Genomic DNA, 15,910 nt, shown 5'->3' on the forward strand with positions numbered 1-15,910 from the left:
ATAGAATTTTAGAAAGAAATGTATGACATGTGGGAAGTGATAGCCTGCCAGTCATACCTTGTTTTGGAAATATTGCAAAATTTAAGTTTTCCTCAAGCTTGAAGCAGATCTCTATGAATATTTAAAAGGATGCGCAGAATAAGGCCCTAAGTGACTTTTGATGTAAGGTCAAATTCTCCTCTTGTTTCACAAGCAAATACAAGGCAATTTGGAAGGAGAATCTAACAATTTATCTGAAGTCACTTAGGGCTTTTTTCCAGGCGCCCCTTCATTTGCAACTTTGCCAAATTCATCATGCCAACCAACAACAATAATTTATTGTAAGTCATATTTGGCAGTTAGGTCAGCATCAGAAAATTAATTATTGTGTCATACAGTGTATCTCTTCAAAATCCTATGATATATTTTAGCTATTTCTCTGAAATGCTCCATTTTCAATTTCCAAATGTATTCTCTAGTTAACTGAATGCTCAGTTAACGGAGCAGCACACTTGTGGTGTGCTAAATATTTCTCAAAGTTAATTATTTAATCCACTAAGTCAAAGAAATGACTGCTTTTGCATGATTCGGGAATGCTTCACTGCACTGTAGCTGCTGTTAATCAATACTTCACTTTATTATTCCACTATTTTGTCATTTCACCAAATAAGGTTAAGAGAACGCACAAAATACAAGACCGTAATACACTGTAGTGTCCTGGTTTGACCGGTTTACAACAGAGCAAATATGGACAAAGACATTTCATTGGCTTTCTGTGTTGCTTACATCATTCACCATGACATATACTGATGGACAGATAATGCCAGGTGTATTTCAACACTATTACCAGAAAAGAGAAGCCAAAATAGCAAAATCTTTTTGTAGTGGAACAATAAATCTCTTTATATTCGATGGTTTTACATATAATACGTGCGGACATTTTTGCTCATCGATACGTAACTCACAAAATATCTCCGCGTATTATATGTAAAACCATCAAATAAGATAAAAATTATGCATTATTCACTCTTAGAGCGGTTTTCAATGAGTGTCTAAAGTAATTTCGTGATTGCTTTGGTTTTGCATTACTATGTTCTGTGATTGGTTAAAAACAACCCACGCCACTTTCTCAACCAATGGCAATCCAAACCAAAACCAATCGTGTTTTCGCCGCCCGCCGTTTTCCCGCGCTTGACGCCGGTTCCACGTATTTGCTTCGAATTCTGATTGGTTCATTGTTCTGTTTACATCTGTTACGATTGGCCAGAGTAATTACTTTGGTTTCAGTTTTACGACACAGAATTGGAAACCGCTTTAACAGGAAACAAAACAAAGTTCTCTTCTATCCAAAGAGTTTAATGAAGCAGGGATGACAGTATGGCTTATCATTCTGTTCCTTGAAGGTACCCTTGTTAAGCTGCTTGAGGCAGAATGCGCACACAAAATGCTCAGGGTGAAATTTACGATGCATAGCAGTGATGCATCGGCCAGTGATGGGCTTCTGACAGCTGTAGCACAAAGTGCCGCGGCGGGCATGGTAGTGCATCTCACAGTAGGGTTTACCCTCATGCTCAAAGAAGCTTCCACCGGGGAAAGCTTGGTGGCATTCCTGGAAAGGCAGGAAACAATGATTATGATAAACGCTTTCTTCAAACCTTGAACCATGTTACAAGAAAAATTTGAGAAAAGTAAAGAAGGTCTCATAAACTGTAAATTGCTATTTATAATAATTTCTTCTGGGTATAAAAAGCGAAGTGACGGGGTTTTTTTGTGCTCCTGAGACATGACCTAAAAAATAGCCAAGAGCACAATTTTCCCCATCACATCAATGCGAAGAGGACCACATCTTTGATAAAGCAAAAGGGAACCACTTACATCGACATAAAGGTTATCACATTACATAATGCAATTCCAGGCTTTTGATTGGCTTAGCAGCCATGGGTTACATCAGCCATTATACCATGCCAAGAAATAGCAGCCATGGATCAAATAATAAGTCTCTCTTGCACAACGACTCAGCAACATCTACCAATATTTCTAATCCGTCAAAAGTTAACCAAAGTTACCATCACCAAGTTGTTTGTTAAAAATCTTACAAAAAGCAAATTTTAAGCTAATACAAGACTGTTGCCTAGCAGGAGCCCAGGAGCCTGAGGTTCCCAAGAAAATGTTCTGGGCGTCTAAATTTTTTGCAGCAGCACCTAACACTTCACATGTTGAGATCCTAAATTCCCAGCTTTAGGGCTTGTGGGCTCCTTAAAATTTCCCTAAGGCAGCAGCCTTGTAATGCAAATAAGAGCCTGAGTTTAAGCTAAAACCGAAGAGCAAAAATCTTTTGAAAGAATATTTACTGATTAGTAATTAAACTCAAATCAAAGTTCATATTAACATAGGCTTAGCTTAATTGGGCTTTGTACAACTGGGCCCGGATGACTGGGATGTTATTTGCAGCTCTGTAACTAAACACTTCTCAAACAAAGCAGTACAACTCACCGCGCATACAAAGCATTCCGAGTGCCAGTGCGCACTGAGGGCAGAGATATAACTATCCATAATGGGCTTCCCACACCCACCACAGCGTGGCGCGAACATAGCATAGTAATCTTCACGGCAGTAAGGCTTGCCATCTCTCTCATGGAAACCAGTGTCGCCAAATGCCCTCCCACAGCTAGCACAGACAAAGTGCTCTGGATGCCATGTCTGGTCTAGAGCTGTCACACAGGACTGGAAAAATAATAATAGAAACATGATTATACTCACATCAAGGGTATTTATTACTACTAGTAATAATCAAAGATCAGTACAATTGATGATCTCGATCAGGCTCTCTCTCCTATGCCAAGTTGGTGATGATGTCATCCTGCAAAATCTGCAGGGGAAACCAGATACGCATCCCAAGATCCATTTATTCTGCCATTGATTGTCCCATACAATCTTGACCCCAATCTGTAAATATTAGGAGTGCACTCTTTCTGCATCAAACGCAACAACTGCTAGGGACAAATTATTATGGTCAGGAGTAACATTACCATGAACCTAAATCGCTGTCTACAAGATCTTACACAACAGAAGGTGCACACCTAAACTGCATGAGAATACCACTGACCACGCAACCACCTGCGGTCCCGGACCAGGCCCAAACAGTAATACGCAAAAAACAAGCACACAAATGCTACGCCACGCCACCAGAAAGCAAACTTGCTCCAAGTTGTCAACTAAGTTAAATTACATTTCACTCTATTTTACTCACATCTAGGATAGGTCCACTACAGTAAGCACATCTTGGTGCAAATTGCTCATGATAATCTCTTTCACAGAAAGGCTTTCCGTCACGCTCAAAGAAGTTTGTAGCACCTAACGGCACTTCACAAGTAACACAAGTGAAATGTTCTGGATGCCACGTGCGGCCCAGTGCCGTGCAGACTTGGCCTATAATTGGTTTGTTGCATGCGCCACACTCTCCCTTCTTTGTAGTGCTGACACCTTGTCGGTTCATGTCAGACTGCAGGTTACCCAACATGGAGTCCAGTTGGCTCACTTTGCCGACGCCTCCTGAAACTAACAAAAGACAAAAGACCATGTTCAACAAAACAATGTTGGACATCTTTTCTGGACTGAATAAAGTTTTTCATTGACTCCACTGGAAGAACACCTTCACTGGCCCAACAGGTGAAATCATATCAAGGATAATCAAGGATATCAGCAAGGGATTTCAATTGAATTTTTTCAATTGGACTTCCAGCTACTTTGACGGGGAACCAAGCAGCTTTGCTAGCTTGCGAGCTGGTTTAGGATGTTATCACAGCGCTAGGCACTCAGCATTTTTCCGTTAGAACTCTTTAATCATTCATGTATCAAAGAAATAATCAGAAACATATTAAATCAATTCTCGACCAGTCTCTCTTTCCATTCCCTTTTGTTATTAACTGACTTAAGTATACCGTTCGATATCCACGGTTTCTTTAATTGTCTTTTTTTTAGAATTAGTAACTTTATCAGCACTAGCAGTCAATCACTGGCAAAAACTTCCTCAAGATCTCAAAGATCTCAGTGTTTCAAACTTCCCTACAAAAGCTAAACAGTACCTACTATCGAAGCAAAAATAATGACTTAGCTAGTCAAATTCCTCTTATTTATTTATCATAACAGTCAGTGTATGAGCTGTGCGTGTGTCGTCTGTGAGTGCGTGTGTTGAATATGTATATACTGTTTACATTTAAAATGCTTCTTTACCAGACTAGTGTCTAACTTAGAAAACTATATGGTTTACTTAGGCGGTAGGTGTTTCCACATTAGATATTTATGTTTAGTTATCCGTATTTATTTAATATTTTTAAAACTTTAAATTAACTAAATATTCATTTATGCATTAATATTATCTTAAAAGGAAATGTGAAAAATAAAGTTGTTGTTGTTGTCAACGCCAACTTTTAATTCCAACTAAAATCTAGATACCCAATCCCACAATAGCCTGAGTAAAAGCTTAGCAAGCATCTTGTTTTTGTTAAATTTGCTCTTAAAAGTTTCATTCCATTACTTCTTTGGCTTGGGAAAACCAGCTGTCTGAGATGAGAGACGCTATAAATAATTTTTTTATTAGCAGAAAGAAAACCCAATACCCAGCATAAACACCAACAATAAGGTTATGCGTCAACAAATATTATTAAACCTGTAAAATTGATTCTAAATTGCAACTACATTTAAGCTTAGCAAGAGATAATTACCAGGACTTGAAGGTTTAGGTTTATGAGGCTTGGCATAATCGCCGCTAAGCCTTGCTTGTGAAGGGGTGGGAGCAGCACTAACATTCACTTTAAAATCTGACAAGGATGCCATCAGGTCATCCAACTCCTTGGTCGCTGTTGATGCTGTGCGTGACTGCCCTCTGTCTAGCTCCCTTGCATGCTGGACTTGACCACGAAGAGAACTGGGCGAGGTAACATGAGACATGGTGACCTGAGCCTTGGGGCTATCAGGTCCATTTCTTTCACCTCCACTATAGCGTGTTTCGACTAAAACAGATCGGAAGCATTAGAAACTGATAAGTAAATAAATTGAGCCAAATGACAGGACAGGGTAAGCTGTGAGGGACTAGCATCCCATCAAGGGAAGAGAAAGAACACCCATACCAAACAGGATAAATTTTGTGCCAGCAACCCTCCAAGTTACATGTACAGTGTACAACCGGTTTAGGCCCCACGGCAACCAAGAGTTTGGTTCTACCAAGAATTGCCAACCTTGCTAGTAATCCTAAAGAGTTAGTTGCCAAAATGGCCGCACTGATGGAAAAAAACATTTAACTTGGAACGTTGGCAAGAGTCTTATTTTTGTCTTCAAAGAGGCTAGTCTCTCATATGACACAAAGGAAAAACACAAAAATATCAGGTTCATTTCCGCTTGAGGATGACCCCATGACACCCGCAATCTCATGATAGGTCACAAAACACAACACTGAAACTATTGAGTTAACTAATGTACCATCATGGTAACTACAGTCACAGGAAAAAAAATCCTCAAGACCCACATGAAAAGGGAACACTGACGACAAGGCATTTGCTCCCAGACATCTTGGATTGAGAGTTACTTCTACTGGTTGTTAAGCAGGAAACGAGATAAATGCCCGTACCAGTGTAATAAACTTAAGAGTGATATTTTAAAAAAATTAAATGAAAGTGGATGACATACATGTACCGTACATTCATCCTAGCTATGTGATATGGAACATATTTTAGTGCCTTACACCAAGTACTACATAAGTTGCCACAACTTAGTAAGTACTGTACATAACAACAATGATTCATGTAATAATTTTCCCATGAACCTAGTTTAATGGCCTTCGCTTCCACGAGTCTCCTGTAACTCAGTGGTAGAGCATCCGAACTAGTAATCGGAAGGTCTTAAGTTCGACTCCTGATAGGAGCACTCGGATTTCTTATTTACGAGTATGCCTGTGTTACTTTCTAGAATAATACTGTACATCCTCAACAATTATTCAGTATCTAGAACAGCAATACATTGTTGTATGAAGAGAATCATGTTTGTACATTTGTATTTTTGTACCTGGTCGAGGTTCATGGGTGACAGGGGACACAGGACCCTTGTAACTTGGTGGTCGACCATTCACAGTTGTCTTTGGAGATGGCAATGACTGACTTGCTCGCGGTGATTCTGAACTTATTCTTCTGCCTGCATGTACAACAGCAAGAAACAGCTATTAACAAAGTCCCCATTTTGAAATAACACATTAATATTACCCAGTGTTTGAAAAATTAATGTACTGTAAGTGTCAGAGGTACAATTGCAACAGCTCCTTAAATCAAAATAAAGATTACGGTGACTGATCAGCCTCCAAAATAGATTAGAACCCATCAACCACAACACACGAGTGTGCAAATTCTTTATAATGTTCTTGAAAAATTAATATTTCTTACATGTATGGTACTACGGTCTGTAGTTTAGAGAATTTGTTTAACCATCAAGGCATGTTATATTATTAACCTGTGTTTGATCAAGACGTGATACCAAGGAGAAATTAAAATGGTGGTCACTATTTTATACCTGATTGACTAGACTTCTTCTGGGGTTTGTTTGTTCGAAGTCCTGATAACTTTAATACCAGTCCTGATAAGTCCTCAGGAAGTGCAGTGACTTATTAACCTACAGGACCGGATGTGGCATTTGAAATTGGATAAGCAAGTTATGTTAAGATATAAATTTGAAGAGAGTCTTGGAGTGGAGGAGAGGACATGCTAACTACGAGTGTAAATCAGACTGGAAAAATTAAAACATGGTTTCGTCAAAACAATTCAAGTTGAGAGCTTTTAGTGTACTTTTACAACTTTGGGAAAAAGTATTTTTTTCTGCCCATTTATCACATTTTCATTGATTGGTAGTCAATTTTTTTGTGTAAACTTGCCCTATGCCCTATGTTTTAGTTTGGACTGTTGTTAAGGAACACTGTAGGAGGCATTTTTTGCGCACGCTTGCGCAGTTCGCTTGCTTTGCTATTCCTAAGAAAAAATAATAAGGGACTGTTCATAGTCAGAAAATAGCCTTTGCACACAAGTAAGTACAGTGTAAGTGGGACTTTCCAGAAATGGACCTTCACTTTTTGGTTAGACAAATACTAAAACATACATGCAGGCTTACAATAAATTAAACATTTCTGATGTTTCAAGTTCAGGCCCAGCTTTTCTGACAAATGAAAAACTTAGACTTATTCTGTGGATAAGTCACTAACCAGCAGTAAAAAGGATGTGTTAGTATTTCGTCTGGATAGTGATTTAACAAACAGATGAAATTATCCACTCTTTGAACAAATGGGGCCAGATTTGTCAAGTGTTAAATACACAAAATTTGCATCATTTACACTCTCTGAATGAATGAATCAACTGAATATATATAGAGAAAGCAATCACTTTGAGTAAAAGCCAATCCAGATTCATAAAGGACAAGTGTACCCTAAAAATATTTGTGAGTTTTAGCAGTCAGAAACAGTGTTCACTCAGGATTTTAGGTTATGCATGCGTACAACCAGTGTGGCACTAGTTCCAAAATGTCAGTAGCTACAGGTTACCATCTAGCACTCACATGCAGTACTTGTGACACTGCAAACGTAATACGTCCATTACAACAGCAAGCAGAGTAGGAGTGAATGCATAGTGCAACTTAATTTTCCAAAAAAAATTTCTGTGTAAGACCAGATAACATGCATGCAAAATTAAAATCATTCCATCCTCATTAAATAGCAAAATAAGAAACTCATTAACTGATTGTATCAGAATATGGAAACCACTTTGTACAAAAGCTCTGCTTCTAATCGAAATAGAAGAGCAAAACTCGGTTCAGTTAAATTGGCATCGTTTAATGAGCAAATTGATAAACTATATCAGGTCCTTGTAAACCACAAGCATTTTCTAAACAAAAGAATTAGCATAATAGCATTTTGTTGCTGATAAGACCGTAATTTAGCTGCCCTTATTTCACATGTTCCCTCAATTATTAACATTCCTGAATGCTGTGGATGGAAAATATTCCAGTAATGGCAATAATATATGTTCTGGAGAGAAATGTGTGCAAGAAATGGGTTAAAATATTATCATGATAATTTTTCCCCACTAGGGGTGCCAAGCTGTTGTGCATCAAACAGAATTTGGGGATGAAAACTAAAAAATAATATTATTTGTGGAGTGAATTGGAAACTAGACCACATTGGCCAGTGTTTTATATCTTATTGGCTGGCTATAAAATTACATGGAAACATTAATTTCAACTCTTGCCACTTTACAACATAATTGGTAACATCTCTTTTAAATTTTCTTTGAAACAAATGTTTGTTGTAAGCAATTGTTCGCGCTGTTCCTCGATTTAGCTCATATACTATTAAAAGGACGCTCCTTTAGCAATTGCGATTATGCTTTCATCAGGCAGCTGTTCCCAAAACCCAAGAAGAAACAACGGTTGATGCTAACACAATGAACAGCTGCTTGGAAGTGAATCAACCAACGAATATAATTCATTTTAGATCTGGGGTTATTAAAGGGACAATATTCACCCAAAATCTTCAACATTTTAACCGAGAATCATTTAATTATGAGCAAGACGAATCATGATATTTGCACGGGGATGAAATGAGCAAACAATTTCTTTACTTTGACTCGACTTCTTGTAAATTTAACGAGCAAGTTTTAATAATTTTGGTGAATGAAAACAAAAACCTTTTTTCTATCTTCCTCTGGCAACAGCAAATAACACCCTTAACTATTAACAAAAGATTCGCGATTTTCCCTGAAGTGAAGGGGATTTAAAACGCAGCAAAATCAGCTCAAAGAAAGACCAGAAATCAAAAAATTAAACATGCAAAACTACCACGAGAAGCAAAGCGGATTAAAATTATTTGACCAAGAAGATCTTTAAATATATGACACGTACAGTAATAATTTAAGTAGCTGAGCTACGCTATATAATATGAATGAAATAAAAAATATTTCATTCATTCATGAATACCATTTTCCTCCGATAGCCGGAAGAAACGTGAAGTTCTGAAGTCAGAGGAAAACAATATGGATTCGGAACAAACGTCACTGAGCTGAAGTTCCGTTCTATATGTTTTTTCAATTTTTCTAACATAGAAATCTAGAAAAATTTCACTATTTCCACCCCAGCCCTTTAAAGAGGAAAAAGGGTTTAAATCACACAATTTCAACCACAGCAAATTCTTTCACACAACCAATCTTACCTGGTGATTCCGAAGGGTAATGTACAGGGTTACTCAAATTCTCCAGCAGACTGTCCAACTCCGACAGGTTTTGCCCCAAGCTCGACGAGGGTATAGGGGGTGGAAACAAAGCAGCGTCCTTCGAGCTAGATCCGTGAGGATCTAGAGCTTCAAAGGCTGGGGGAGGAGGCAGCGGTGGGGGCACATCATCGGGTGACTCTCGGCCATTCGTTGTTTGTCTTCCTCGAACTTCCGTTGACGTTGTGGAAATCGTAGGGCTCGTAGCTTGAAGATCCGCCAGTAAAGCGTCTAAAAATTCAATATTCTGTTTCAGTTTCTCTTCGATCGAGGGCTTCCTCGTCTTTCCTGGCATATTTATCCTAGGGATTTTCCTCCAGATCGCTTTTCGATCGAACAAGCTAGTTTGTGTTCACAACTTCGACCGCCCGCACTTGAATTTTGAAAATTCATTCAATGTCCGTGTACTACCGCGTGTTCTTTGAATGACAAGCGAAACATGCTGTCGGATGTATAGCCCATCATTTAGCTCACCAAAGCACAATAAAATGACACAAAGCGGCATAAATTATTCACGAGTATATTGTCATGTGTTTTGGAACACGAAAGTTCTGATTTCGATGCGGGAATCGTCGACAGCAGGCCCGCGCGCGTTCTCTCGCTCGCCAACCCGCAAGACCACAAAATGACAGAATCAAATTAGCTACAAATGCAAGGGAGAAAATATTTTAAAATATGCTGAATCGCTAATGACGCAGGACTTCCAGGTGTGAGGGTTATTCAAATCTCTGACTTTGCAAACACTTGTCGTAGGGAGCATGAACTTTGTAATGGAATCTACGACATTATTTTGACAACGACATTCGACAGAGATCGGAATGCAGATATCCAAGTTTGATCTCTCGCGTCCAAACGAAAAGCTAACCTCAAAAAGTAACTTGAAATCAGTGAAAACAGAAACATAAACAATGATATTAAGGCCAATGTTTGCAGGCCCGAGTTATGTGAATGCGATAAACTTTGACAACACTTCAGTTAATTTTTTATGAGCGCGCTAGCGCCGCCGTTTCAAGCCAACGTGACCGTATTTCAACACATTCCTTTCGCTACCTCTCCGCGTTCAAATAAAAATTCCTTCACTGTTTATAAAGTGAATTTAAGGATTTGCCACGCTGATCTATGTAGATCAGAATCTCAAATAAAAACAGTTTTCAGCGTCCGAAAGCCCGGGACGTTTCGATTTTCGCAAGAACCACTACAGATTGTGAAACACATCCAATAATTGACCACTCGTTACAGAACAAAACAATTCAAAACATACCTAAGTCATCCATGACTATAGCTTCAAATATCTTCTTTAGGAATCCTTGAAAACGTTCAACTACCAAATGGACGAAATTTGAGGAGGAATAACCTTACAATTGCATGAACATTTTATGAATGGTTCGACTCCTTATGGGTGTCTGAAATCATCGGATTGCGTCGGATGCGTTCGTAATGGATCGGATGTCCATTTTTGTCAATTACGCGCCCAGTTCGTAAATAGTTGTCATTCCAATGTACATTCCATTGTCATATTTGGAAAGCACCGGAAGTTGGGTGGTGACTGCTGAATCGTGACGCAAACATCGAAATTACGTAAGACAATAAATAATAACACATATCACGGATATTTGGAACAGTAACGTCCTGTTCAACCGCGTATTGAAAGAAAACATACATCGACTTTCTTCAAGTTGTAACCATGACAATGAACAATTTTTACTCTCAACTTTCATCACAAATGGTTATCATCTGGCAACAGAAAATAAATACTCTGATAAAAGATTGAGTGGATTAACCCTTTGACTTTCATAAGAGCTCAAGCTTGAAACAGGAGACTCCCAATAATTCCATATTTAAAAGAGGATAGCTATATTCCTGGCTATATCGCATCAAAGTGCTGCACACTCGCTTTTATTTGAAAGGTCGCGGTTGAAGATGGTCATTGGGAGCCAAACTTTCATCCGGGGAGGGGGGGCTATTAAAGAAAGCACTAACAAAGGAGGGAGGGGAACCGAGCGAACTCGCGACACGAGGGAGCGCGCGTCCGATTCCCGTCAGAGCAGAGCAGAGCTCTGAGCCGAGCGCGGTAGATCTGAGGGCGCCCCAGACTGAGCTAGATCATTCCCTTTGCCCTATAACCCACCTGGGAGCCTCTTCCTAAGTTATTTATTCACTTCTTCTTCTTCTTCTTCTTCTTCTTCTTCTTCTTCTCAAGATGGCAAGCAGTTGGAAGGTGACTGAACACTTTAGATAACAACATCCAGAAAGAGTCAACTCTTCACCTTGTATTGAGGCTGCGTGGTGGAGTTATTGAACCCAGTTTGCGCCTTTTGACTCAGAAATACAACTGTGACAAAATGATCTGCAGGAAGTGCTATGCCCGTCTTCATCCTCGTGCTGTGAATTGTCGCAAGAAGAAGTGTGGACACAGCAACAACCTCAGCCCAAGAGGAAGCTCAAGGGTTAACTTACAACTCTCCTGAACTGATTGAAGCATGGAATTTAAATTTCATTGCTGTTGATTTAAACCTTATTTTCTTTCCAACATTTCGCGCTTTCCCGGTAAACTGAGTCTTAAAATCTTTACAAGCACTCTTAGCGATACCGTTTGGAAGTATTAATGTAGCTACTTAAAAACATCAAGAAAGCAGCATCTCTTCAAAGTTTTAGAAAAGAACTTAAAGAATATATGCTAACTGATCAGAAGCCTGAGAGTGGCTTCCTGACTTCCTGCATAGTTTTGTTTTCTTTTTTCATTACTTCACACCGGGAAGTTGTTTAGTCATTTACCCGTGCTAAAATAAACTTTTGTTTGCTTATTTCCATGTATGATCGCTTTTGTTAAGTATGGGATCAGTTGTGTTAACTCTTTTTAACCCCATGGGTTTTTCGTTTACAAACCTCCACAGTTTTTCTATAAGCCCTGTTCCTTGCATTAATGTTGTGACTTAGTCATGATGTGGAAATAAAGAAACTTGAAACTTGAAACTTGAAAACTAGCTGTGGATGTAGAAGGTTGAAAGACGAAAGCTTGAACCACCTTTTGCTGCATAGCGTTATGATAACGAACAAAATAGAGCCACAGTGTACAACATTTTAAATAAAAACTTGGATTACAACAAGGTTTCCTTATTAGGCATTATATACGCAAGACACTGGACTTTGAGCAAGACACTCAAGATTAGCACCCTCGATCTGTGGGCCAATCAGTTCCGTTTTGCGGTGCGTGTGAGGATTAAAAAAATTGCAGAGTATCCGCATTTTCACGTAGCACGTACACCTTCAAATGGAAAGGTGCTTTCCACTGGAATTTTCTCGAAAAATAAAGGAACACCTTCAGAGGTATTCCTTTTTTCAAACTACTACCTAGCCTTCGTAGCTGGCAGGTTTTGTTGGTGGGCTCGCGGGAAAGCCGGACGAAGTGGCGAAGCCGCGGAGGAAATGGGACGAGCCGAGTCACGGTTTTGGCCCAGCTTGGCCCGGCTTTTCCGAGCCCACCAACAAAAACCGCCAGCTATCGCTACGCAGTCTAACTACTACCAGGAGCCTGCCTCCTCCCCAGGCGCTTCGTTTCGCATCAGTTTGGTCAAAGGCGAGCACGAAACGCGAGTGACTGGTGACGAAGCGCGAGGGACGTCCCTTTTGCGCGCAGAGACAGAGAGAGAGAGAGAGAGAGAGAGAGAGAGAGAGAGAGAGAGAGAGAGAGAGAGAGAGAGAGAGAGAGAGAGAGAGAGAGAGAGAGAGAGAGAGAGAGAGAGAGAGAGAGAGAGAGAGAGAGAGACGTCTGGGAACCAGGCAGACTAGGAGCCATAATCAGGGATGGCTCCTGCTACTACCCGATTTGTTGCCAGTGGAAAGTACAGTTCCAGTTTCTACCAACCTGTTATTTTCATACCGGGCAAATGGAAAACCCAAGCACTCGATGATGGCCACTTCTCCATTCGGCGGAAAATCCTTACCGGTTTTTACACACAATTGGAAAGCGATCCAAAATATGTCCTACTCGTCAGAGGCGCCAATGCATCTCAAACTGGAAAGTGCGGGACAACAGTGGCGTAGCTCAGTAGTGCATGTGGAAAGGATGTGAAATGCGAAGAAAGCAGAGCAATCTGCGTGGTGGCACCGTAGCGGGGTCACCACGCCCTGGGGACGCACCCACAGCACTAAGAGTGTAGCACCTTCGACTGGCTAAGGGAGAAACGAAGAAGCAGCGGATCTTGTGTCTTATAGGGGGCCTCGATCGATGGTAACGGTCGATATGTCGGTCGACACACGGTCGACTCACGGTCGATATCTCGGTCGATGTATCCACCGAGTATCGGTCGATTGTCGGTCGAGTAACGGGCGAGTGTCGGTCGAGCATCGGCCGCTATATAGGCGACGTATCGACCGATCATTGGATCACCTTCGGTCAAGAGATCGACCGACAGTCGGTCGCGATAGCATCGGCAGAGTGTCGGCAATATATCGGTGAACCGTCGGTCAAGTATCGGTAAAGTATCGGTCGATGCATCGGCCGATACTCGGTCCACACGAAAAAAGAACGAGGATTTTGCTTTGTTTTAAACCGGTTAAACCAGGACACTACAGTGTAATACGCTGGCATATTTTTCGCTTTCTCTTGACCTAATGTGGTAAAATGATGCAATAGTGGAAGAATCAAATGAGATAACGACAGACTATCGACCGACTATCGGTCGTTACTAATATGACGACCGATATAGCGGTGCGCTATGTACATGAATGTCGATCAAGATAAGGAAGAAGTGTCGAAAAAACATATCGATAGAATATTGACCGATATATCGGCCGGTACTATCGGCCGGTAAGCGGTGAAATATCGATGAAGTATCGGTGATGTGTCGGTGAAGTGTCGGTGTATCGCTATCTATATCGGCCGACAGCCACCTCGGTCGATACGACGACTGCCATAGCGGTACAACATCGACCGAGTGATCCCCAATTATCGACCGAGTGTCGACCGAGTAGCGACCGAGGCTCGACCGAGATATCGACCGTCAGTCGACCGTGAGTCGACCGACATATCGACCGTTACCATCGATCGAGGCCCCCTATAAGACACAAGATCCGAAGCAGCTTCAGTTGGGGGTTATGTTAGCAGGCGCGTAAAAATATATATAGGGCGCGAAAAAAAGCGTGGAGCGCGAGGGTGAAAGCTTGCCTCTCTCTCTCTCGCGCGCGCGCGTGGTTCGCGCGCCCTATCTTGTTTTCATGTACGCAGGAGGGTTATGTTCGATTATGTCAAGTATCCCGGGACGGGAGGAGAAAAAACTCGTAGACTCTCCGTAACAATTTGAACGCCTGCAACTGGCCGGCCATGAACAGTTGGATTTTTGTCTGGGTGTAACACTCCCCTGATTCACCCGATGGTTCTCATTTATGCAGTTATTTAGTTAAAACTTATGACGTCACAAATGGTACAAGAAGCCTGAGAACATGAGAATGAACGGGCTTAGGACCGGCGGTACCTACCTTTGCTACTGCGCATATGTTCTGCGCATCTTGTGATGGTCTGATTTCTTTAAGGACGGTGCCTAATATTGTTACTGCGCATACGTTCTGCGCATCTCGAGATACTCGGGTTTCCTATGGGTGGTGCCTACTAATACAGGGATAATTTTGCGCGGTCTAAAACTATACGGAGAAATCAGATTTTAGCAAGTGCTTTTGGTAACTCAAAGGAAAATTAGGGGAAACCATGCATTTTTCAGAGATAATTAAACTTCAATTTAGGAAACAAATCCCATACATTGCTTTATATTTTGGCGCTTTTTAGAGATATTATTGCTTAATTATCTCTGAAAAATGCCTGGTTACCCCCAATTTTCTTTTTGGATTCCAAGAGGCCTTGCTAAGATCTGTTTTTCCCGCATAGTCATAAGTCGCACAAAAATACTTCGGTATTAGTAGGCACCGTCGTCCTTAAGGACGTTGCCAACCAATTCAAAGGGTTTTTTTTTTGGGAGGGGGGGGGGGGGGGGGCGATTGATAAATATGCAGGAAAAGAAAATCTTTGCAATTGTTTTTGAAATCCGAAAAGAAAATTGGGGGTAACCACAGGATTCCCGCAATAACACTTGCTATATGCTTAGATCTTCTTTCCCAGCACTGTATTCATAAACCGCCCAAAATACCTTGGAATAAGTAGACAACGTCCTTAAACCATGCTGAATCAAATGCTGTCGATCCACAGGTCCATTGACTTAAGAAATTTCCCCGTAATGACGGTACGTACAGCGTATAGTAGTAGTGTGGGCGTTCTTACAGGGCTGGACTTTTGAGGACTCTGGGGTGGTGAGGGTCCGCAAACTGTCCGACTCAGCTCGTTCACGCAGTGGCACTCAACGAAAACATTGTAGCAAAATACTTAAAATTTTGTCTCCTCTGTCCCCAGATTATTTTGTGCCTTTTAAAGACAAATTTGCGTAAGCTAATACAGATTGATCCGTTCGGTTGCTTTAGCGGCAAATTTATAAAGTTGGAGAAAGTTTTAGGAAAAGGAATTTATTCTCCGAATTTACCAGCTGTTGTTAATTCTCCAAAAATGCTAGCTTATCCTTTTTCACATTTTAACGGCATATTAGCCACTTCAAAAACGAAAGGAATTACTTTTCTAGTAAAAGTACTACG

General features: G+C 40.7%; 1 protein-coding gene and 1 pseudogene across 2 annotated transcripts; one reads left to right on the forward strand and one right to left on the reverse strand.

Moving 5' to 3' along the window:
• Positions 1-292: 292 nt before the first annotated feature.
• On the reverse strand, positions 293-10,701 carry LOC146466800 (leupaxin-like). 2 transcript variants are annotated; one of them, XM_085126519.1, is made up of 7 exons: positions 10,536-10,701; positions 9,218-9,505; positions 6,040-6,165; positions 4,704-4,991; positions 3,230-3,537; positions 2,473-2,703; positions 293-1,588 (listed from the first exon to the last, which is right to left on the reverse strand). In XM_085126519.1, the coding sequence occupies exons 1-7, from the start codon at positions 10,546-10,548 to the stop codon at positions 1,322-1,324; spliced, it is 1,521 nt and encodes a 506-aa protein (XP_084982645.1). In that variant the 5' UTR covers positions 10,549-10,701; the 3' UTR covers positions 293-1,321. The 2 variants fall into 2 exon arrangements, with proteins under 2 accessions (XP_084982645.1, XP_084982644.1); XM_085126518.1 differs by lacking the exon at positions 10,536-10,701 and having other exon boundaries at positions 9,218-9,915.
• Positions 10,702-11,496: 795 nt separating this feature from the next.
• On the forward strand, positions 11,497-11,733 carry LOC146466801 (ubiquitin-ribosomal protein eL40 fusion protein-like; annotated as a pseudogene).
• The last annotated feature ends 4,177 nt before the right edge of the window (positions 11,734-15,910 follow it).

This window comes from Pavona decussata, unplaced genomic scaffold (assembly GCF_977016875.1).
Source record: "Pavona decussata unplaced genomic scaffold, jaPavDecu1.1 SCAFFOLD_140, whole genome shotgun sequence".
Lineage (NCBI taxonomy): Eukaryota > Metazoa > Cnidaria > Anthozoa > Scleractinia > Agariciidae > Pavona > Pavona decussata.